This window comes from Schistocerca piceifrons, chromosome 2, assembly GCF_021461385.2.
Source record: "Schistocerca piceifrons isolate TAMUIC-IGC-003096 chromosome 2, iqSchPice1.1, whole genome shotgun sequence".
Lineage (NCBI taxonomy): Eukaryota > Metazoa > Arthropoda > Insecta > Orthoptera > Acrididae > Schistocerca > Schistocerca piceifrons.
Window position 1 is genome coordinate 269,112,553 of NC_060139.1, and position 25,167 is coordinate 269,137,719.

At 43.8% G+C, this 25,167-nt stretch overlaps 1 protein-coding gene across 1 annotated transcript in view; it reads right to left on the bottom strand.

Annotated features, from left to right (window-relative positions):
- The window catches only part of LOC124777772, a 123,839-nt gene extending 102,543 nt beyond the window's left edge, over window positions 1-21,296 (bottom strand). Inside the window, exon 1 of the mRNA XM_047253282.1 lies at window positions 21,182-21,296. Within this exon, the coding sequence (XP_047109238.1) occupies window positions 21,182-21,260 (79 nt within the window). The 5' untranslated portion in view covers window positions 21,261-21,296. The remainder of the gene's footprint in view (window positions 1-21,181) is intronic.
- Window positions 21,297-25,167: the final 3,871 nt, after the last annotated feature.

The window sequence follows — 25,167 nt, forward strand, 5'->3', positions numbered from 1 at the left end:
ACTTAAATAGCATCAACCCAAAGATCAAATTTACTATGGAGAAAGAGAAGAATGGACAACTTAACTTTTTGGATGTATCAGTTATCAAACGGGCGGATGGGACCTTAGGCCATAAGGTCTACAGGAAAGGTACACATACTGATCGCTACCTCCATAAGAACTCAAACCACCACCCTAGGCAAAAGAGGGGGGTCATAAAAACACTAGTGGATAGGGCCAATAATATTTGTGAACCAGGCTACTTACAAGAAGAACTAAATCATTTACGAATGGCTTTTGCGAAAAATGGTTATACGAAAAACGAGATTAACCGAGCACTTCAGCCAAGTAGAAAAATTCCTAAAAATAGGAGACAGCAACAACCATCAGCTGGAAAAGTATTTCTTCCGTTCATCCATAACATCACGGATCGCATTGTGAAAGTACTAGCCAAGTTTCAGGTGGAGACTATTTTCAGACCTACTAAGAATATTAGTGAATGCCTAAGATCAACAAAAGATGCTCGTCACCCCTAGCCACCCCAGGGGTATATAAAATTCCGTGCAGTTGTGGCAGGGTTTACATAGGAATTACAAAAAGAAGCATCAATACACGGTTGACGGAGCACAAAAGAAACTGTCGCTTGGGACATATCGACAAATCGGCACTAGCGCAACATGTTTTTAAGGATGGAGATCACGAAATAAAATTTGGTGAGACAAGCGTGCTAGCGAGGACGTCGCATTATTATACACGTATGTATAGAGAGGCAATTGAAATCCACAAACATAAATACAACTTTAATCGTAAAGAAGAAGGATTAAAATTGGACAAGATATAGCGGTCGACGTTGCATCAATCACATGACAATCGATTGCCTGCAATCGAGAGAACAGACGATAGCCAGAGATAGCTACACATCGACGCCACGTGACGTGCGGTGGCGCCCTCTACGATCTCCATATAAGCGGCGGCCCCAGCTCCTAGCAGCCAGTCGTCGACTCACCTCGGAAGATGTTCTCCGTAGTTGAGAACGAAACGTCAGGGAGAAGAAGTTCTACAGATCGACCACGGCAACTTAGCCCGGAAGTGTTTACTAATGAAGACGCCGGCCGTGAAAGCCTACATGGGATGATTCTTAACCCAAATGTTAGAAAACTTTAGACCCTCATACCGGCAAGTAACGTCGAAACTGATGTCAAGTAACAATTAACGTATAGCGGTGTAACTGACACTTTCAGTAGCGTGCACTGAAGTTATTGTTGTCATGTTTTATTCTTTCCTTCCGCACTTGTTCCATTTAATAGCAGAGACTTTAAATAAAACAAATATTTAACTGTAATATTCTCGCTAAGCTTGTAAAATTTCTACGAATCCTGGAAATAACCATTTGTATTTACTCAATCAGGCATTGTGGACGCTAAATTTACGTAGCGAATAACTTTATGTTTCGCTACATAGCATGTTCCCAAATTTCGAATTTGAAAATTTTCTGCCATAATTCTTAGCGAGTACTTATAATTTATTTCAATGCATTACTATTTTAATAGCACTACGATATAGGCTATGTATACTTCTTTACGTTTTCCGTTTTCCTTCTGTTATTTTTCTGCGAATGTGCAGATATTTTTGATGGTGACTGAGAACAGGGTACTGACCAACATTACATTGATATTTACTTTTTTGTAGAATAATAATGGTTGCTATTAGGACTAGTATGTTTTTATGCTGTTAGTACTCCAAGTACATGTGGCAAGAGCAAGCTGTTAGTAGTTATTTTCTCCTGGGCAGCAGGTCAAGTGTTGAATTGTGGATGCGTGGATGCACTGCAGTTAGTTTATACTGACAGGCTTAGGCCGCTTACAAGGAACTCGTTGAGTGCGAGATCACAAGTTCGATCTTCAGTAAGGCTCATTTGGAAGCGTTTTGCTAACAATCATGACGGGAACAATACACACATCAAAAGTTTTGCATCACCTCGGTTCCGAGGCGATTCAGCATAGATCCCTCAGAGTGGTTGGTGGGTCACGTCGCCCATAAACTGCTCTTTTCAATCTATCCCAGGCATGTTCGATAGGGTTCATGTCTGGAGAACATGCTGGCCACTCTAGTCGAGCGATGTCGTTATCCTGAAGAAAGTCATTCACAAGATGTGCACGATGGGGGCGAGAATTGTCGTCCATGAAGACGAATGCCTCACCAATATGCTGCCGATATGGTTGCACTATCGGTCGTAGGATGGCATTCACGTATCGTACAGGCGTTACGGCGCCTTCCATGACCACCAGCTGCTTACGTTGGCCCGACATAATTCCACCCCAAAACAGCAGGGGACATCCACCTTGCTGCAATCGCTAGGCAGTGTGTCTAAGTCGCTCCAGCCTGACCGGGTTGCCTCCAAACACGTCTCGGATGATTGTCTGGTTGAAGGAAAATGCGAGACTCATCGGTGAAGAGAACGTGATGCCAAATCTGAGCGGTCCATTCGGCATGTTGTTGGGCCCATCTGTATCGCGATGCATGGTGTCATGGTTGCAAATATGGACCTCGAGATGGACGTCTGAAGTAGCACATCATGCAGCCTGTTACGCACAGCTTGAGTAGTAACACGCCGTCCTGTGGCTGCACGAAAAGCATTATTGGTGATGTTGCTGTCAGGGTTCCTCCGAGCCATAATCCGTAGGCAGCTGTCACTCACTGCAGTAGTAGCTCTTGGACAGCCTGAGCGAGACATTTCAAAGACAGTTCATGTTTCTCTGTATCTCCTCCATGTCCGAACAACATCGTTTTGGTTCACTTCGAGGTGCTTGGACACTTCCCTTGTTGAGAGCCCTTCCTGGCAAAAAGTAACATGCGGACGCGATTGAACCGCTGTATTGACCGTCTAGGAATGGTTGAAGTACAGACAACACGAGCCGTGTACCTCCTTCCTGGTGGAACGACTGGAACTGATCGGCTGTCTGGTCCCCCTCTGTCTAATAGGCGCTGCTCATGCATTGTTGTTTACATCTTTGGGCGGGTTTAGTGGCATCTTTGAACGTCTATCTTCAGGAGTTCTGGGAACCGGGCTGATGCAAAACTTTTTTTGGTGTGTGTATAACTGCTAATGATCACGTACATCGGGAGACCGACAGAAATTGAATGTGCGGGACATGCAGAGATCAACATTCTATGGGATGTGTTTGTTAAACACAAAATAGATATAGTTGGCACTCAAGAAACGTACAAAACAAACCATCAACTTGCGCCACGAACACCGAATTAAACATGGACCGCCACAGTGAAAACCTTTGGTTCTCAACATAAAGATCGAAGGTGAATTCCTTGGAAATTAGAAACCGTGCTGGACGTTCAGGTAGGTAAATGGAAATGAACACATGGCATCGTTGGTCGGGAGGCCCCGTCCGGGGAAGTTCTGCCGCCAAGTGCGAGTCTTATTTCAGTCGACGCCACATTGGGCGACTTGCACGCCGGTAATGAGGATAAAATGATGATGAGGACAACACAACACGCAGTCCACGAGCGGAGAAAATCTCCATCCGACCGGAAATCGAACGCGGGCTCCTTTGCAAGGGAGGCGAGCACGTTACCACCCAGCTAAGCAAGCGGACGTTCAGGTAGGTATCCACTCCTAAAGAATGCGTATGGAATCGCATGGTGTAACGGGGTGATGAGAAATGATGGACTGTGATGGCACGCACCCGAATGCGAAACAATCTGTCGTGGCTATCCCTTAAGGCGTTTTATAGACACGGAAAAAACAAACATAGAGAGACTGAATTAGTCCAGTGGTATGAGCTGTAGTGCCACACACTATCCAGGAAGGATAGTTTGCTCTAAAGGAGTTTGATTTTTATATGCAGACCAGTAGCCGAACAAAAGAAAGCTATCTTGACTTGCTATTGGCCAAAAGCAGTTCTCATACCACATTTTTTGTTCTCTTTCTCCCAATTTCCCACTCTTGCTTGCTGTGACATAAATATTCCATAGTGCCCTTGCAGGATCACCTGTACGAGAAAGAATCGTATGGGGCAGAGCACCTACAACTTCTCACACCACAATAAATAACTTTCTAGCACATTTACTATCCAGATTAACAGTCGGCATAATTGACTACGAATGCGATAAGGCACTGATGTTCATTGATCTTGATACAACTCTCTTGGTACCTTTTCCTGGGTTCCTTTCATACGAATTTCCTCTCCAAATCCGTATTGGTCGGAGTTGAAATCAAATTTCGTACTGAACGCTGGGATAAGTTCTTTTGCCTCATCTAATTATTTTCGGGCCGATTCCGCAATTTGCCGTGCATCGTCAAGTTGATGCTTTGTTTGAAATTCCGTTATCTTATGTCTTCCAGCTCCGTAGTACTGTTTGAGGTTATGCAACCATCCATTGTTTCCCTTGAAATCATTGTAATCTATTTCGCGCACAGTTTGATGTGCATAAAGCAATAGGCCACTATCACGCGCATCCTATAAATTGTAACGAGCATCCTTGAAACAGTTCTGAGCTGTACGACAAGACGACCTTGGCGTTGAGACTTTTGACAGAGACGTCGTGGTAGAGATTCAGGCGGCGAGAGCAGCAGAGTGCAGGGCACTCAACAGCTTAGTGTTGTAGCCCGTGGGAGGAGCTTCCACACTGATGGGGAAGCCTAGGAGCTTCCACAGTGTGACGACATATCGCCTGCCGCTTCCACGTCGATGACGAACAGCGGTGGCTTCTTCCTGTTTGTTCGGTTATGCAGCTTCACTTGACTTACTCAGCACATACTTCCCCAGAGTACGACATACAATCTGTTTAAATTTTGCCCATAATTCATCTACGTACTGGACCTAAACGATGTCACTTCATTGTCTAAGTGGGCTGCTAACAACCATCTAAAGTCTCGTGGTTGACCCAAGACAGCCAAAGGAGGAGCGTGGTCTTCGTCTTGTAGCGCTGTTTTGAGGGCGACTTATTTCTCCTCTTCACTGGTCCCTCCACAATGGAGGCAACCACAGCGCTGTTGAGTACGATGAACGTAGATGAATTATGGGCAAAGTTTAAACAGACTGTAAGTCGTAGAAGAGTGTGCCGAGTAATTTACTATCTTTATTAACAGTCGACATAATTGTGTACGAATGCGTTAAGGCACTGATGTTTGTTGATCTTGATACAACTCTATTGGTGTCTTTGCCATGGTTCCTTTCATATGCATTTCCTTTCCAAGTCCCTAGTTGGTTGCAAATTGCTACAGATTTCTGTGCTAGGCCATCAACAAATGTCAGCGTGTGAACCGACCAAGGTTACAGATGATGCAGCGAGGCCTTAGCTCCGATGTCGACCCGTAGGCTGGCCCACGCACCTTCACATTAATGTGGCGTGAGTCCGTCGCACTGAACTATTATGAACTAAAAGAGGGTTCTGAAGGCAAAATAGCAGGGAATAATATGATGTGTAGCCATCGTGCATAAAACTAACCTCGGCTGAGAAAAAAAGTTTTGCATTCCTTATTCAACACTTCTCCTAGTACTCAGCGAGCTACATAGTTCTGTAGGAAGTAGTCAGTTTCAAAACACTGGTCCTCGATCCAGTGTGTAGGCTCGTAAGAAAAGTAAGAAAATACGAGGCATCAATCTTTGTCAAGTATTTCGGTGCTCATCCTAGACCCTAGTATCGCCTTTTTTTAGCGAGTCACGAGAAGACGTGTTAGCGTTCGTAGACAAACTTTTTACGGCCATAAAGCAGAGATGTTGATCAGAGAACAGCTTTTACATAACGTACATTTACGTACGCTGCGAGACAGAAGGCATACGCAACGTATTATGAGTAGTTAAGGAATGCATAGACATTTACAATGTTGGATGCTGTCATCTTCTTAAATGTAGCTTTGGCCTGGGAGACAGTATGCGTTCTCTATATTCCTTCACCAATCACTTCTGTCGCTGACTTTCGTGGTCCATTCATCTTTTCTCAGGTCTCTTTTGTACCACATATTAAAATGCCGTCGTCCGTGTATGCAAGCCGATTTATCGTGTTACGCTCGTATTACTCAGTATTATTCCAGAAGGGTTTAATTTTTTGTGTTATCTCGCTATCTTTTCTAAAATTAAGTTTAAAAAATATTGGTGGCAATCTGTCTCCTTGTCTATGAAGAGTTCAGACTTGAAAATACACTGACATTCCTGTGGGGATTTTTACACTACAAAAAGGTTTCCTCTGAACACATCGTACTAGATATATTAACTTTTGGGGAAACTGAAAATTTAAAAAAAAATTGGTGATTGTGCCCGTATGTATGGTGCTATTAGCTTTCTTTGCAGTCAACAAGAACACTGTGAATTCAACGTCATGTTTCCAGTCAATATCGATTACCTCCCTGAAAATGAGCGTAAAAAGCTGATATATAGCTATTTGTTCCTTCTGATAATGACGTTGACAGTCCCTACAAATCTTTCTGCAATTGGGATCATTCTCTTCAGTAGACACTGAAACAGAATTTATTGCTTTCATTAAGGCGTTCAATCCCTCTTTAATTGTCACATACCAGAGGGTAGTTTTTAGTATAGGCTATGCTCGTATTACAGCCATTTACCAGTCTTCATGTGATCTCTCATACTACCAAACTTCCTTTGCAGTTTCGTAACTATTTTAACGAGTACAGTTCTTCCATTCTTTATTAGCTCTTCTGCTACTTTGATCTTCTCCGAAAGTTTTATTGGTTTTTAGGTTTTTAATTATTTGTTGTGTTTCTTCTTCATTGGAGGGTCTCTACTTTGCTGTCTACTCTGTCTGGGCCGGCCGGAGTGGCCATGCGGTTCTAGGCGCTACAGTCTGGAGCCGAGCGACCGCTACGGTCGCAGGTTCGTATCCTGCCTCGGGCATGGATGTGTGTGATGTCCTTAGGTTAGTTAGGTTTAATTAGTTCTAAGTTCTAGGCGACTGATGACCTCAGAAGTTAAGTCGCATAGTGCTCAGAGCCATTTGAACCATTTTTGAACTCTGTCTGGTACCTCACGTGGGAGAGACTCACTGTGGTCATCGCAGTTTAGTAATTTTGCCAAGTGTTCTCCCCACCGCCTTTCTACTTCAGTGTCTCCCGTGAGGATCTTCACCTATGTTGAACAAATATTTCTTTTTTCTTATACGGAACAATAAAACCTCCCGCCAAGTATGAAGTGCCTTCTGAACGGTTCCATCTGATTTCACGCGGGCGGCATAACGTAACTGTGCTGCATTTCCTGCTTCGTGACAATTCTCGGCCGCACACAACAGGTGCAACAACGTGCCGGATCGATTTTTGATTGGAAGTGTTTAATCGTCCACGGTACAGTCCGCACTTCGTTCTTTGACTTTCTCCTCCTTGCTCACACAAACTGCTACCTGTGAGGACAGCATTTTGGCACAGACAACAAGCTGTAGGCTAGCGTAGAGAGCTGACGGAAAGTACAGGCGGCTGCCTTCTATGATGAGGGTATCAGAAAGTTGGTACTACGTTACAGTAAGTGCCTAAGTCGGAACAGTGACAATGTAGAGAAGCAGCTGTAAGGTGAAACTAAATATTACAAATAAAACATTTTAGATTTTCACTGTGGTTTCCATTTCGCGACGAATCGGACATTGAAAACATACCCTCGTGATAACCGAGGCTGACGCCTTTCGATCCACCAACCAACCACAGAGCAAAGTGCCCCGGCTTGCGGTCGGCCGAGGGCCTTGCAGCTCAGATACAGGAAGTGACACCTGCAGCAGCTGTTTCTGTATTTGTTGGCGCCACATGCTCCCTACACAGCGCTGCTCTCCGCAGCACTACCTGGCCTCCGCGACCCACCTGACATTTTCACAATTTCCTTATATTCTTCCGCCGGCGGCTATGCAGGGTGAGTCGCTTAAATACGGACAAATTTCAATTTGAATTACCCGCCATGTCATAGTTCCGCCGGAGGTTGCGAGTGGCGTTCTTGAAAGCCGTAGGTACCTAGTAAACAGTCAGAACTTCAAAACGGCCGAGATGTTACGGATAAGGGCAGATAACAACCTAAGAGGCGTGATTATCGATAGTCTTCGCGCTGCGCGTTCGCCCAATGAAATAGTTCGATTCTTCGGGCACCCGAGATCAACTGTTTACGATATTGTGGCCAAGTATAATGCTTCGGCCGGCCGGATTGGCCGAGCGGTTCTAGACGCTACAGTCTGGAACCGAGCGACCGCTACGGTCGAAGGTTCGAATCCTGACTCGGGCATGGATGTGTGTGATGTCCGTAGGTTAGTTAGGTTTAAGTAGTTCTAAGCTCTAGGGGACTGATGACCTCAGAAGTTAAGTCCCATAGTGCTTAGAGCCATTTGAACCATTTTTATAATGCTTCGGAGACGTCTGGGAAAGGTTCCACTATCTCGGCTAGGAAACCGCATTCTAGGAAACGTGTGACAAGAACTGTGACAGTCATCAAAAAGGCTCAGGCGCTAATATCGGAGGACCAGGAGCAATCGCTGAGGAAATTACCGTACGTATTGAATGTCAACAAATGAACAATGCGTCGGATGGCGGAGGAGGACCTCATACGAGCCATGTACTCCAAAACTGGCTCTCGGATAACGTTGACATGTTCTGGTCAAAGGTGTTCTGGGCCCTAAATAGCCCGAATTTGAAACTCCTCGACTACTATGTTCGTAGCGTAGTTACCAATAAGACGAGGCCCCCTAATGTCGCATCTCTACGCACCGCTATCGAAGCTGCATTCTAGAATATGGACAGCGCTGTTTTAAAGAGTGCGTGCGATCGCTTCAGGACAAGATTAGAGGCGATCACTGCGGTTGAAGGGGGTTACATCGAGTAATGTTACTGTTGAAAGATTTCACTTTCATTTGCATTTGGGCCGGCCGCGGTGGCCGAGCGGTTCTAGGCACTTCAGTCCCGAACCGCGTGACTGCTACAGTCGCAGGTTCGAACCCTGCCTCGGGCATGGATGTGTGTGATGTTCTTAGGTTAGTTAGGTTTAAGTAGTTCTAAGTTCTAGGGGACTGATGACCTCAGATGGTGAGTCCCATAGTTCTCAGAGCCTTTTGAACCATTTGCATTTGGTTTAAAATAAATATGGTTTTAAAAAAAAGTTTCGTTTGTTCCGATTTAAGCCCCGTACCCTATATAGGGGGTCGCCATCCGCTCCCCAGTCAGTCGACACTAAGAGTTCACAGCTACGGTTACCTGGGCCAAGAGCCGTCTACGGATGCGGCCCCACAATCTGAGTTCATTCGCCGCAGGGCAGCGCACAGGAGTCGAAGCGTAGCACCTCCGATACCGTGTCCATAGTGCCGATTTTTTGCGAGTACTTCAGCCACTTACTGATGTTTCTGAACTACATCAGTGCTGCCCAGTCTAGGACAAACAGTGCACTTAATTCAATGGCTACGTTAGCGTAACGGCGTGACTCGTACACTCAAGAAACTGCCCCTGTGTTTGGTCTCAGCTACAACCAGATCGAGACACTTTTTAGTGACATTCAATTCGGAGGATGGTTTTTGTTTTAAGGTACTGTGTAATAAAATTCAGTTGTTCCTTTGGCTGCCAAGACGCATTGTAGCGTGATCTTCCCACAAACAGGTTCAACAGGGAAACACAAGGTGTGCAAAGCCACTATCAGTTTGTCGCATAATGTACCACAAGTTAGGGGAAAACTGTTTGGGTAATTGTAGAAACAAGTATACTGATAAACGTACTGGGTTTAGTAGAGTCACTAGAGGGAAATGATGAAATAGAATAAAGAGTCATGTATGTGTTCAGGTAGTGCCCCTCATTGTAGATAGTCCTGGGACTGTGGGCGTGGAAATGTCCAAATGACTGCCAACTGATAATTGGTAGATTTTGCATGAAGAAGATGGAGGCAGAGCAAATTTACAGGGTTATTACAAATGATTGAAGCGATTTCACAGCTCTACAATAACTTTATTATTTGAGATATTTTCACAATGCTTTGCACACACATACAAAAGCTCAAAAAGTTTTTTTAGGCATTCACAAATGTTCGATATGTGCCCCTTTAGTGATTCGGCAGACATCAAGCCGATAATCAAGTTCCTCCCACACTCGGCGCAGCATGTCCCCATCAATGAGTTCGAAAGCATTGTTGATGCGAGCTCGCAGTTCTGGCACGTTTCTTGGTAGAGGAGGTTTAAACACTGAATCTTTCACATCACTATGCGTGAAACTTGCCCGCACGCGTTCAACCGTTTCTTCGCTCACTGCAGGCCGACCCGTTGATTTCCCCTTACAGTGGCATCCAGAAGCTTTAAACTGCGCATACCATCGCCGAATGGAGTTAGCAGTTGGTGGATCTTTGTTGAACTTCGTCCTGAAGAGTCGTTGCACTGTTATGACTGACTGATGGGAGTGCATTTCAAGCACGAGATCCGCTTTCTCGGCTCCTGTCGCCATTTTGTCCCACTGCGCTCTCGAGCGCTCTGGCGGCAGAAACCTGAAGTGCGGCTTCAGCTGAACAAAACTTTATGAGTTTTTCTACGTATCTGTAGTGTGTCGTGACCGTATGTCAATGAATGGAGCTACAGTGAATTTATGAAATCGCTTCAATCATTTGTAATAGCCCTGTATACCCAACGCTGAAGTAAGCTACCAGCTTAACAGCTTAGGAAGAAGGTAGCTCACTTGGAAGTAGCACAGAAGATAGTGACAGAGCAGCTATTGTTAGAATATGAGGATCAGTTTACTTCTCATGGCTCTCTTTCAGCGACCCCAGTGTCAGAGCACAGAATCCTAACTGGAAATGAACAGCCTGTTTACCGTCAACAGAGCTGTATACCACATCACCCGCAGCCAGTAATGGAAGAATTTCTTATGGATGAATTTATCAACCTATGAGACGGTATTTCTGAGGAAAGCACCAGTCCCAAAGGAGCACCAGTGGTAATCTTTGCAAACAAAAGTGCAGATGTAAAGAAAGAGTATTGCTTTTGTTGTAAAAATCAGTACATCCACAAGCATGTGGTTGCAGATGCCTATCTAATCCTTAATACGACAGAAATTTAGAATAATCTGAGGGCTTGCAAATAATTATTACTGTGGACATGCAAAGTGGTTATCACCAGTTAGAGGTATCATTACAGTATTGCACAACGGCAGCATTTATGATCCTGTCAGGGCGGTATTAGTACTGGCGTACGCTGCTTGGGCTGAAAAAACGCACTGCCCACATTTTAGTGTCTCGTGGACAGATAATAGTAGGAAACACAGACAATGTATGATGAATTTAGATGTAGGTTCCACTTCTGCAGAGCGGTAGAAAGCACAAACAGCTGATGAAGACTACAGGCTATTTATAATGCAGCCCCAAGTAATAGTTCTTAATGGAGGGCTATATAAACAGTCGAGACTCTGACTTCATTTTTGGTACCAATACATTGCGAAATAAAGAGTTATAATATGATCATATATTAGCAGGTTACGGAGACATAGAGCGACAGAATGAGGGGTAGTCGAATAATATTGGTGGTGAACAAGTAAACATAAGGTGCGACAACACGTAAAGAACTGACTACCATATGCACAAGAACCCAGATGAAGTCATTAGTGTGTTTGCTGCAGAGATTTCCTAAGGCCTATAAACAGTTTGAGATTATTTTTCTAGTGACTTGGGTACTTTTAGAAACACGTCAGCAGGAAATCTTTGTGTTAACGTTTAAACAATTGCTTACTACGCTTCATAGAAGTGATAGCTTTTCCAAATCTGCAGTCGACACAGAGGTGAAAGACCATGGTTAATAATTGGTTATTAAGGTTTGGTACTCCAGAGACACTGATTATGGACCAGGGTACTTTCTACATGTCGGAACTAGTAAATCATTTCGTTCTGTGTTACAAATTCGTAAAATTAAGAGCAAGCACTTTGGCAGAACTGAGTCGGTTCAAAGGATGTGACCGGGAAGATGACTGGGATACGTTATTACATAATGTCACCTTGCAATTTAAAATTTCACAAAAGTATGGGATCATTGACTTACTAGGTACCGTATGGATGGAAGATGCCATCACTCTTGTATACAGGGAAACCCAGAGTGGGTGTAAACAGTGCATCAGTGTAAGATTTGGTGATAAAGTTACGGAAAATATGACACAAAATGCAAAAAGCGGATACCAATGCTGTAGAGTAGCAAGAGTGAATAACGCAGTGGAGTGCTGAAGGCAATGTGGCTGAGTCCTTACGCTGTGAAGATAAAAACAGTAAAATTTTACACACCTTATGTCTGTACCAAGTGGTAGAGATGTCCTCACCGGTAAATGTGACGCTATAACTTCATACTTGGAAGACAGTCGTACGGTTTCAGCTTATAGACCCCTTTAGGTCCAAAAAACAGAGTTGTAAGGCATACTAAAGAATAGGAGAGAGGAAGCTGCTCCTACTCATCCTGCAGGTTCTCAAACCTGTCATAACGTACCTAAGCGCTGTCTATTGATGCCACTATACTTATTTCCCCTGAGAAAATGTCAGCTGTGCAGAACGGGCGCTTTAGCGCAGAAAAATTGTTGCATCATGTTCAATAGTACCACAGTGACTGATGACCTCAGCAGTTAAGTCCCATAGTGCCGAGTCATCGTAATAGAAATTTTTGTCCTCGGGAACTTTCTTAATCCTGATCGGTGCTTGTGTGGCCTATTTCTAATGCAAGCAGAGAGCACGCACCAGATATCCCAGTTCATTCCCTGAAGAACCAATGGATTGACGACAAGATTTGACAGATGCAACAGAACATACTGGGAGTAGCAAAAGGTTCAAATGGCTCTAAGCACTATGGGACTTAACATCTGAGGTCATCAGTCCCCTAGACTTTTTTTTTTTGGTCATCAGTCTACTGACTGGTTTGATGCGGCCCGCCACGAATTCCTTTCCTGTGCTTACCTATTCATCACAGAGTAGCACTTGCAACCTACGTCCTCAATTATTTGCTTGGCGTATTCCAGTCTCTGTCTTCCTCTACAGTTTTTGCCCTCTACAGCTCCCTCTAGTACCATGGAAGTCATTCCCTCATGTCACAGCAGATGTCCTATCATCGTGTCCCTTCTCCTTATCAGTGTTTTCCACATATTCCTTTCCTCTCTGATTCTGCGTAGAACCTCCTCATTCCTTATCTTATCAGTCCACCTAATTTTCAACATTCGTCTATAGCACCACATCTCAAACGCTTCGATTCTCTTCTGTTCCGGTTTTCCCACAGTCCATGTTTCACTACCATACAGTGCTGTACTCCAGACGTACATCCTCAGAAATTTCTTCCTTAAATTAAGGCCGGTATTTGATATTAGTAGACTTCTCTTGGCCAGAAATGCCTTTTTTCCCATAGCGAGTCTGCTTTTGATGTCCTCCTTGCTCCTTCCGTCATTGGTTATTTTACTGCCTAGGTAGCAGAATTCCTTAACTTCATTGACTTCGTGACCATCAATCCTGATGTTAAGTTTCTCGCTGTTCTCATTTCTACTACTTCTCATTATCTTCGTCTTTCTCCGATTTACTCTCAAACCATACTGTGTACTCATTAAACTGTCCATTCCGTTCAGCAGATCATTTAATTCTTCTTCACTTTCACTCAGGATAGCAATGTCATCAGCGAATCGTATCATTGATATCCTTTCACCTTGTATTTTAATTCCACTCCTGAACCTTTCTTTTATTTCCATCATTGCTTCCTCGATGTACAGATTGAAGAGTAGGGGCGAAAGGCTACAGCCTTGTCTTACACCCTTCTTAATACGAGCACTTCGTTCTTGATCGTCCACTCTTATTATTCCCTCTTGGTTGTTGTACATATTATATATGACCCGTCTCTCCCTATAGCTTACCCTTACTTTTTTCAGAATCTCGAACAGCTTGCATCATTTTATATTGTCGAACGCTTTTTCCAGGTCGACAAATCCTATGAAAGTGTCTTGATTTTTCTTTAGCCTTGCTTCCATTATTAGCCGTAACGTCAGAATTGCTTCTCTCGTCCCTTTACTTTTCCTAAAGCCAAACTGATCGTCACCTAGCGCATTCTCAATTTTCTTTTCCATTCTTCTGTATATTATTCTTGTAAGCAGCTTCGATACATGAGCTGTTAAGCTGATTGTGCGATAATTCTCGCACTTGTCAGCTCTTGCCGTCTTCGGAATTGTGTGGATGATGCTTTTCCGAAAGTCAGATGGTATGTCGCCAGACTCATATATTCTACACACCAACGTGAATAGTCGTTTTGTTGCCACTTCCCCCAATGATTTTAGAAATTCTGATGGAATGTTATCTATCCCTTCTGCCTTATTTGACCGTAAGTCCTCCAAAGCTCTTTTAAATTCCGATTCTAATACTGGATCACCTATCTCTTCTAAATCGACTCCTGTTTCTTCTTCTATCACATCAGACAAATCTTCACCCTCATAGAGGCTTTCAATGTATTCTTTCCACCTATCTGCTCTCTTCTCTGCATTTAACATTGGAATTCCCGTTGCACTCTTAATGTTACCACCGTTGCTTTTAATGTCACCGAAGTTTGTTTTGACTTTCCTGTATGTTGAGTCTGTCCTTCCGATAATCATATCTTTTTCAATGTCTTCACATTTTTCCTGCAGCCATTTCGTCTTAGCTTCCTTGTACTTCCTATTTATTTCATTCCTCAGCGACTTGTATTTCTGTATTCCTGATTTTCCCGGAACATGTTTTTACTTCCTCCTTTCATCAATCAACTGAAGTATTTCTCCTGTTACCCATGGTTTCTTCGCAGCTACCTTTTTTGTACCTATATTTTCCTTCCCAACTTCTGTGATGGTCCTTTTTAGAGATGTCCATTCCTCTTCAACTGTACTGCCTACTGCGCTATTCCTTATTGCTGTATCTATAGCGTTAGAGAACTTCAAACTTAGAGCTACTTAAACCTAACTAACCTAGGGACATCACACACATCCGTGTCCGAGGCAGGATTCGAACGTGCGACGGTAGCAGCAGCGCTGTTCCGGACTGAAGGGCCTAGAACCGCTCGGCCACAGCGGCCGGCTACTGGGAGTAGCATTCGCTGTACACAATTTGATGGAGTGTGTAGGGAAGAAGAACAGACAGTGCGTAAAGTGCACATAGCCGTCTGATAGTGTGTGCACTGCAGGGACAGAAGGAAAAATGCAGGCACATTAGTACCGTGTTGTTTCGGTAGTTCAAATTTTCAGCAGCAGCCTGGGACTTGAAGGACCGAATTTTTCCAAGGTGGGAGGAAAAGTTGTGGCATTAGCTTCAGGCAGGCCTTTGCAACGTGTCAAGTAGTGTGCGGGCAAGCCAGCAATGTAATTTTGCAGCTTGGCATTGAAACAGCAGTGGCGCAGCAACATGCTACTTGGCGTTCTGCCGCTCAGTGGTTCACTGGACTCCTACCTGCCACAGCACAGCAGAGCGTTTCCGCAGTTGACGAGGTGACGGACACCTCCAGTTACAGGACACGTGGCTGGAGTGAGTGTATTCGCCGCCAACTCAGCTGGCGTCGTCCGTTCGACCGGTGGAGTCTCCATGCCAGTCATTGGCAGAATGAGTGCCGAAGCTACCACAAACACCTTCAGCAGTGTCACGAAGTAGGCGAAGTCGCTAGTGTACAAGACGTCAGCTACACCTGGTCGTCCAAGGCTTAAAACTGGATCCGCCGAGGAGAGGCCGCCCAGTGGGTGCCATCATCTGATAACAAAGCCACTCTCGGCGGATCCTGGGTTCACCTCCGGCCGCAAACGTTGTCCGCCAGTCCAGCCGTCTAACCTCGCTGCGTTGACACGCAACCCACGTCAGAGTGGACACTGCCTGCCACAGCATTCCATTAACTCGGCATACGTCACTCACTGCTTAGCAGCTGCGACCGGCTCTTCGACCACTTTCACCGCAGTGCTACATGAAAGGTAATTACAATAAAAAAGAATGTCGAGTAAGCAGCCTTGACCTTATTGCCCTCCTCAGTTCTGGTGATCTCATCCACAGCAGTCACAAGTGGCCGTCCTGCAACACTGTAACCTCCGAGCCGTTAGACCACTACAATAAGACCTTGAAGTATCTCATTCAAATTACTTCCAGAGCAGAGCTGCTTGCCCAAATCGGCGATGCATTTTACGGTCTGGCACAGAAATCTACCAAGATCGACTGAATATAACGGCCATTGTTATGACAGTATCAAGCACGTAATCTACATCTACATCTACATATTTACTCCGCAATCCACCATACGGTGCTTGGCGGAGGGTAACTCTTACCACAACTATCATTTTCTCTCCCTGTGCCACTCCCAAACAAACAGAACCAGGGAAAAATGACTGCCTATGTGCCTCTGTACGAGCACTAATCTCTCTTATCTTATCTATGTGGTCTTTCCGAGAAATGTAAGTTGGCTGTAGTAAAATTGTACTGCAGTCAGCCTCAAATGCTGGTTTTCTAAATTTCCTCAGTGGCGATTCACGAAAAGAACGCCTCCTTTCCTCTAGAGACTCCCAGTCGAGTTCCTGAAACATTTCCGTAACACTCGCGTGATGATAAAACCTACCAGTAACAAATCTAGCAGCCCGCCTCTGAATTGCTTCTATGTCCTCCCTCAATCCGACCTGATAGGGATCCCAAACACTCGAGCAGTACTCAAGAATAGGTCGTATTAGTGTTTAATAAGCAGTCTCCTTTACAGATGAACCACATCTTCCCAAAATTCTACCAATGAAGCGAAGACAACTATCCGCCTTCCCCACAACTGCCATTGCATGCTTGTCCCACTTCATATCGCCCTGCAATGTTACGCCCAAATATTTAATCGACGTGACTGTGCCAAGCGCTACACTACTAATGGAGTACTCGAACATTACAGGATTCTTTTTCCTATTCATCCGCATTAATTTACATTTATCTATATTTAGAGTTAGCTGCCATTCTTTACACCAATCACAAATCCTGTCCAAGTCTCTTGTATCCTCCTACAGTCACTCAACGACGACACCTTCCCGTACACTACAGCATCATCAGCAAACAGCCGCACATTGCTATCCACCATCCACGTAATAATGCTCTGGACGAAGTGTTCTCGATACTTATTATAAATTCACCGAAACCAGATTTTCACGAATCTGTAATTTATAAATTACACATGTTGTTGGAGTGATTTCTGTTTATATAAAAGCCAAGATCGTTTGATTTCAATACCTTTATTCCAATCCTAGTTTCGAGAGAATCGTGCTGTCATCTTCAGATTGGAATTACACTTGTGTCTATCTTTACATACATGCGTCGTAGACATTCTGAGAATAAAGTGCAAATAAATTAGAAAATCCACGTGGTTTGTCATTTATAAAACAGAATTCTCCCCTGTGGGAACACTTGCATGTGAACATATACCCAAAGTTTAATGCCAATATGAAGGTGACAGCACAATTCTGTCGAAACTCGTAATTGGAATAAAGATATTTAAATCAAGCTTTCTTGTCTTTTACAAAAACATATAAGGTGTAAATATTAGTTTTCAGAGCTGGATGTACCTCCACATGTGGGTAATGTTTAAACGCTAGTTGATTATAAATATGTTTCTTAAGAGGACATGAACCTCTAGTTGTGACGTCTGTCCCCGAACGTTTGTCACTGATGTCATGGAATACTGTATATTGCTGAAATTGATATTCGAGAAAATATTATTTACACTGAGATTTCAGCTAATGGAGCATTATTGGACCAATTATGTGCCCGAAGATAATTATACCAGAAAAGTCATATTTGCTGTTAATCTAAAGTGTTTTCGGAACCGTTTTCTTGCCTTGAGACATTTGACAACTGTCTGCCACAACTTCCTGTCATGCGCCAACGACTTACAGAGTAGCACATACACCCAATTAAACAGCAATTACTTAAATTAATTAAACAAAAATTTAAATTTTTTCTGATCTCCTACAGTCTTTATCCTCTTTTCTCTCTCTGGTACTATAAAAGTTATTCATTGATGTTCTGACACATGTCTCATTATCCTCTCCCTTCATCTACTACTAATTGTTACCGACATTTCTTGTCTTAACCATCAACTTCGTTTCCAACGTCCTTCTGTACCACATCTCAACTGCTTTCATTCTCTTCTTTTGCAGTTTCCGCACAGACCTGCGCTGGCTTCTCTATAGTGGTCTGCTCCAAACGTACGCTCCCATACAATTCTTCCCTAAACCGAGCCCAATGTTTGATGACTGCGGACATCTTTCAGCGAGGAATACACAGTCTGCCTGTGATAGTTTGTTCCTTATATTCTTCTTGCTTCGCCCGTCATTTGTTATTTTGCTTTCAATGTTTCAGAATTCCTTTTCTTCGTTTATTGTCTGGTCCTCGATTTTGGTTTTAAGTTTATCGCTAATCTCTTTTCTGCTACTGATCATATCTTTTATTATTGTTACTAGCGGTGTTAGTGGCAGAAGAAATGGCTCTGAGCACTAACGGACTTAACATCTAAGGTCATCAGTCCCCTAGAACTTAGAACTACTTAAACCTAACTAACCTAAGGACATCACACACATCCATGCCCGAGGCAGGATTCGAACCTGCGACCGTAGCGGTCACGCGGTTCCAAACTGAAGCGCTTAGAACCGCACGGCCACACCGGCCGGCGGTGGCAGAAAGTGAGCGGACAGTGAATAACATGCTCAAAGATCTGAATGAAGCTTGTGTGGAATATGGGATGCAAATAAACACAGCAAAAACAAAGAGTATGGTCATCAGTACAAGATGCGGACCGTCCAATATTAAAACAGGACAATCTACCATTATCCAAGTAAGTGGATTTAAGTATCTCGGAAGCACAACAACTGAAGACTTGAGATGTCACCAGGAGCTGAAAACTCGAATTGCCATAGCGAAGGAGGCACTCAACAGAAAGAGGAGACTCTTATGTGGCAAATTAGATAAAGGACTAAGGAAAAGGCTTGGCAAATGTTTTGTCTGGAGTGTGGCACTATATGGGGCAGAAACATGGACACTGAGACGAGAGCATGAAAAAAGGTTAGAAACATTTGAGATATGGATGTGGAGGAGAATGGAGAGAATAAGCTGGATGGAAAGAGTGAGTAACGAAAGAGTATTGGAAAGGTTTGGTGAGAGAAGATGTCTGCTGAAGTTTGTAAGAGAAAGGAAAAAGAACTGGTTGGGACATTCATTGAGAAGGGAGTGCTTGCTAGTAGATGCTTTGGAAGGATTGGTTTGTGGGAGAAGACTGAGAGGAAGAAGGAGATACACGGTGATAGACGACATAAAGCGAAGAGGAAATTATACAGACCTGAAGAGGATGGCAGAAGACCGGACAGCCTGGAGAACTACCATGTGGAAACCTGCCTTTAGGCAGAGCACTGATGATGATGATGATGATGATCAAATCTTTGGTCTTCCTTTGCTTTACTCTCAATCCATGTTCTGCTCTCATTAGACGGTTCATTCTGTTTATCTGACAGGGGAGAATGTTTTACCTAGAGGACAGTGCACCTAGGAACATGTAACATTTCTCGATCGGTACTCCAGCCTAGTGACTGATTTCAGAACCACATTAAGGAATGAGCACTAGGGACCGCTTTATACAGTTTCTGTCACTTTCTACAGTTTGTTATTTTTTGCGCGGCATTTGTAAATATTTCGAGCTCTACACGCTTCAACGCTGTATGACCTACTCAAGCTATGTGGAATATATTGTTCATTCTTCACATACAGAGTTCTATGGCAAGAAATATTCTATATATTTTTAAATCTGTTTATATAATATGTAGATGGTAAAGCCAAACTTCGTCGATCGTACGTCACTGACTACGTTGAAACAGAAGGAGGTCTTTTTCCATGGAACATCGGATATTTGCTAATTAACTGAGTTCCGTTAGTGTCTTAACAATTCTGACTGTCTTGAAGATGGAAATTTCGGTTAGTTTCCAGTAGCTTCAGTTTTAAAATGTATTTAACTTGTAACTTGTTTTTGATAATACTTTTACTTCATATGATTTCTCTTAATAAACACTGCTGCGAATTAGATTAATAAAGTAGCCGATAGACGACTGAATACAGTACTGAAATAATGTTCTATTTTAAATTTCAACAGAATATTTGCTTCTAGATACTGAACATGTTGTACTTTGGAACATTTTCTTTCGTTTGGAGAAACCTTAATTTCTCGATAAATTTTTGTATTTCAAGAAAAGACTGCAGCGGTAAAATGTGAACGGCATAATATAAAAATAAAATAAGAAAATCTAAAAAGTGTGCCAAGGTATAATACTCTCACCTATGGTTTTACCTGCGTGAAAAAGACGGAGAATTGGATTCAGTAACTCAAAAATAGTTTAGACGTTAAGTTTATAATAGATTGTCTTTTGTAAACTAAAGTGTTGAATTTATTGGTGTATTTTATTATTTTCGCAGCGTCCATTGAACGTACTGTGGAATTCTACTAGGGGTGGTCAATAAGCAATACAACACTTTTTTTTTTGAAAGCAGGTTGGTTTTATTCGTAATTCGAATACACCACGTTATTCCCGCACTCTTTTGGCTACAAGATCCTATTTTTCTACATAATCTCCGTTAACTGCGACTACCTTACGCCACCTAGAGGCCCGCAGGGTACAATTGTATTGGACGATGTCTTGTTCCATCAATAACACCCCGTCATCTGCTTTCCCCCGAGCGCGTCCATCGTTGTGGTAATTGGGGTGATGTATATGTGGCAAGAAAGCCACCGGGCACACAGTTTTCCGTTTCCCAACTGGAGGACGAGTGTGTCAGCATTACAACAGAGACGTCCAGTTGTGCTGTGAGGTGTTTAGTTACGATCCGTCCATCACCTCGAATGAGAGTGTCCGCACCTCCGGTACAGACGCAATTTTGAAGGTTACTTATAGAGCAGTCACGTATCAGAAATTCATGAAACTGTAGTGAATGAAGCGGGAAAATTACAAGGTGTTTCACAACAAATTCAGAATTTTACCATCGGAATTGTCCGAGAAATCTGTTGCATTAAGTTCTGGACGCCCCTCGTAAGTCTTCAACGGAGAATAAACGCCGGTTTCTAGAATATTCGATTTTAAGCTTTTAGAAAAACAAATAATGACACTGACGCGGTAAACTATAAGCGCGGAGCGCGGCTGGAGTAGTAAATGGTCATGAACTGTGTGTGTGTGTGTGTGTGTGTGTGTGTGTGTGTGTGTGTGTGTGTGTGTGTGTGTACTCACTGACGGGGCCCGTGGCGACCAGCAGCAGAAGCAGCAGTGAGGAGGCAGACACGTGCAGCAGCACGCAGAGGCCGTCCATGCTGGAAGTCGAGTTTCCACTGTGGCGTCCCACCAGCGGCAGCGCTCGCTATATGCGGCACAGCTGCCAGACGATCTGGCGGTCAAGGCCGGCTGTTTAGCGAGCTGGAGGTCTCTGCTCCTCTGACGTCACTCAGAACCGGACGGATCTCGAGGCTACTACCACTGTTTCCAGGAACTGACTGTTGCCTTCGAGTGCAATTGCAACCCGGGCCCTTAGGATTGACAGTCTGTCACGCTGACCACTCAGCTACCGGGGCGGACCTCTGTGTGGTGTGCGTACTGTAAGACCTTCGGTACACACACCATCAGATTATTTGACTCGTCGCTCTAACGAAGTAGGCGAGTGTCAGCAATATGTCTCGGGGTCTTATCGTGGCGTGTTTATCTTCTGCCGTTAGGTCAGACGATAGAAATGCCACTTGCACGCTTAGGGTAGCAGATTGACGTTGACCAACTTTAAACAGAACTTGATTAATTTTCACACACATTTATTAAAATAATAACAAGCATAGAAATAACTTAACTGGTTCTGGATGCTATTTACAATTGACAATCTGAAGTTCCTTTGGTCTTGGTACGTTAATCTTATTCTCACATATCTCTGATACTTGACTAAGTGTCTATTCATTTATCTTCATGGCTATGTACAGGAATATGATAATCTTACTAGGCGCAGGCTCAAACTTGATTATAGACTAATGCAGACTGACTAATCGGAGGTCTGTACACTCATTATAATACCTTCAGCGTTCAGGTATCACTGCGCGAGTGTGATCCGCGAGGAGAAAAGGTTCTACGTTAGCAGCAATCTCATTGGCTGCGTTACATGTTAATACGCGGACCGGCGGAAGCAGAATTTGGTCCGTCTCTTAGACAGCGCCATCTCGTAGTGCGGGGACGGACGAGCGCTGCGCCTGCGCTGTTGTGCTTAGCGGGGCGCGCTCTAGTGGGAAAGTTGAGTACGCGCTGACTACGCGGAACTATGTACACAACACTCTGGATGACGACAAATTCCATTTTTCCCCACGAGAAGACCACAAGAATCTACTATACGTATCGTCGTAAGCAAATTATTCTTTCACTGTACTCTCTCATGTGTAGCTCTGTATCACAAAACAAAGGTCGGGTTTAAAAAGGTGTACACGTCAGCGTGTGTGTTGCTGGTTCTGTTTTGTGATGTGGTTGGGGTACCCATCATCGTCTGACCACTGGAAAATGACTGTAACATGGACAGTGTTCGATGACAGCTAGCGCCAGACACCCAGGTATATACCAGGTGATCAAAAAGTCAGTATAAATTTGAAAACTTAATAAACCACGGAATAATGTAGATAGAGAGGTAAAAATTGACACACATGCTTAGAATGGCATGGGGTTTTATTAGAACCAAAAATAAAATTAAGTATTGCTAGATGCGTGAAAGATCTCTTGTGCGCGTCGTTTGCCGATGATCGTGCGCCACTTTCGTCATGCTTGGCCTTCCATGTCCCCTGACCTCAGTCCGTGCGATTACTGGCTTTGGGGTTACCTGAAGTTGCAAGTGTATCGTGATCGACCGACATCTCTAGGGATGCTGAAAGACAACATCCGACGCCAATGCCTCACCATAATTCCGGACATGCTTTACAGTGCTGTTCACAACATTATTCCTCGACTACAGCTATTGTTGAGGATTGATGGGGGACATATTGAGCATTTCGTGTAAAGAACATCATCTTTGCTTTGTCTTACTTTGTTATGCTAATTATTGCTATTCTAATCTGATGAAGCGCCATCTGTAGGACATTTTTTGAACGTTTGTATTTTTTTGGTTACAATAAAACCCTATGTCATTCCAAGCACGTGTCTCAATTTGTACCTCTCTATCCACATTATTCCGTGATTTATTCAAGTTTTCAAATTTATACTGACTTTTTTATCACCCGGTATTTTTGCTGTGTGATACGGAAAGGACTCAGGACATTTCGTTGAGAAACTGAAGAAACTGAAACTTGCACCAAACGACATCCTGGTCAGCTTTGATGTTGTTTCTTCATTTACGAAAGTGCCACTCAGTGACGCCCTGGAGCACATAGCACATCGGTTCCATTTTCCCGCAAGACATTACAAAGCTCTTCCATCCATGTCTCACCAAGAGCTATTTCACGTGGAATGGCGATTTCTACGAACAGCTGGAAGGCGTCGCCATGGGTAGTCCTCTTAGTCCAGGGGTGGCCAACTTCTTCATGGAACAATTCGAAGCACAGGCACTGGACTTGGCGACTTGCAAACCTAAGGTGTGGTACAGGTACGTCGATGATACTTTCGTTGTGTGGAGCCATGGTGAAGAACAGCTCGGTGACTTCCTAAGACACTTGAACAGCCTCCATACATACATAAAATTTACCATGGAAGTAGAAAAGGACAAAAAACTGCCATTTCTAGATGTGCTGGTCACAAGGGATGGCCAAAACCTGGGACACAGCGTGTATAGAACACCGACACACACGGACCGATACTTCCACAAACTATCAAATCACCACCAGGGCCAGAAAAGAGGCATGATTAATACGCTCGTAACGCGAGCAGGACGAATATGTGAGCCGCAAACCTCAGACGCGAAATGCAACACCTGGAAAGTGTTCTGAGGAGAAATGGGTAATCCACAAATTATATTAGAAGCGTAACAGAGACAAACACTCGGCGAAGTAAGGAATCAGAAAAAGAAATGTCGGATACGGCCTTTCTGCCATACATTCCCAGAGTGACGGAGAGAATCGGCCATATATTGCGCAAACATGGCGTAAAGACGATTGTCAACCGACGAGGAAGATCAAAGAGTGTCTTAGATCGTCAAAGGAGAAAAGGGACCCACTTGCAATGTCGGGAATATACCGTATACCATGCACACGCGGAAAAGTTTATGTCGGAATGACTGGACGATCAATCAACACCAGGATCAAAGAACATAATCGAGATTGCAGGCTGGGGCAGGTGGAGAAATCGGCCGTGGCAGAGCACGCACCGAGTGAGACCGACCACGTAATAAAATTCTCCGACACGGAAGTTGTGGCTGCAGAGATGCACTATCACACGCGTTTGTTCAGAGAAGCTGTAGAAATAAAAAAAAAAAAAAAAACATGCGAACAGCTTCAACAAGAAAGAGGAAAGCCTTAAGGTAAACTGATCCTGGCTTGCCGTACTGCAGCGAACGAGTGTCGCAGGTAGCAAGAGGAGAACCGCAACGGAAATGACAGCGGAGAAGCCCTCTGACGTTGGCGTGCCAGGTACACATAGTCTGCGGCCGCGAGCTCGGCTCCAGTTCACCACCGGCAATGGAGGGTGGAGCTTTGACAATGCCAGCCACCTGTGCTGACGAAACGTCAGTAAAATCATTAGATGAACGTCGGCCGAAGACCCCGAGACAGAAGCCAATAGGCAGTTTGTCAAAAAGTGGCCACGAAAGCCTTAACAATTTTGTAACACAATTAATGGTGAAAGACGTACGATTACCTTCCGGTTACTGTTTAATTCAACATCAAGAGACTGCAATACATAACTTTACAATACGCTGTCAACGATAGACAACAGCAAGGTGCTACATTTACCAGTCCAGTCGCTTTCCCGCCAATACTAGAAAGGTCACTGACTACATCACTCTTACAAATTTTACACTTCTCAGCAATTGCTTAAAAGGACGTACTTTTCTGCATAAAAAATCCCAACTGTAAATGAGTTTCTTTAGTTGTACTACAACCTGAGACGTACTCTAGTAATATCTGATCCCAAGTTTATAAAATGAGACTTTAAGTCATGCGAATAAGCGAAAACAAGTGGGCGAACTTCTGGCTGGCGTGACAGAAAAACAATTAGAAAATAAGTTTGTTTGACTGTTTTTATTACATTCTCTCGCACATTTGCAAGCC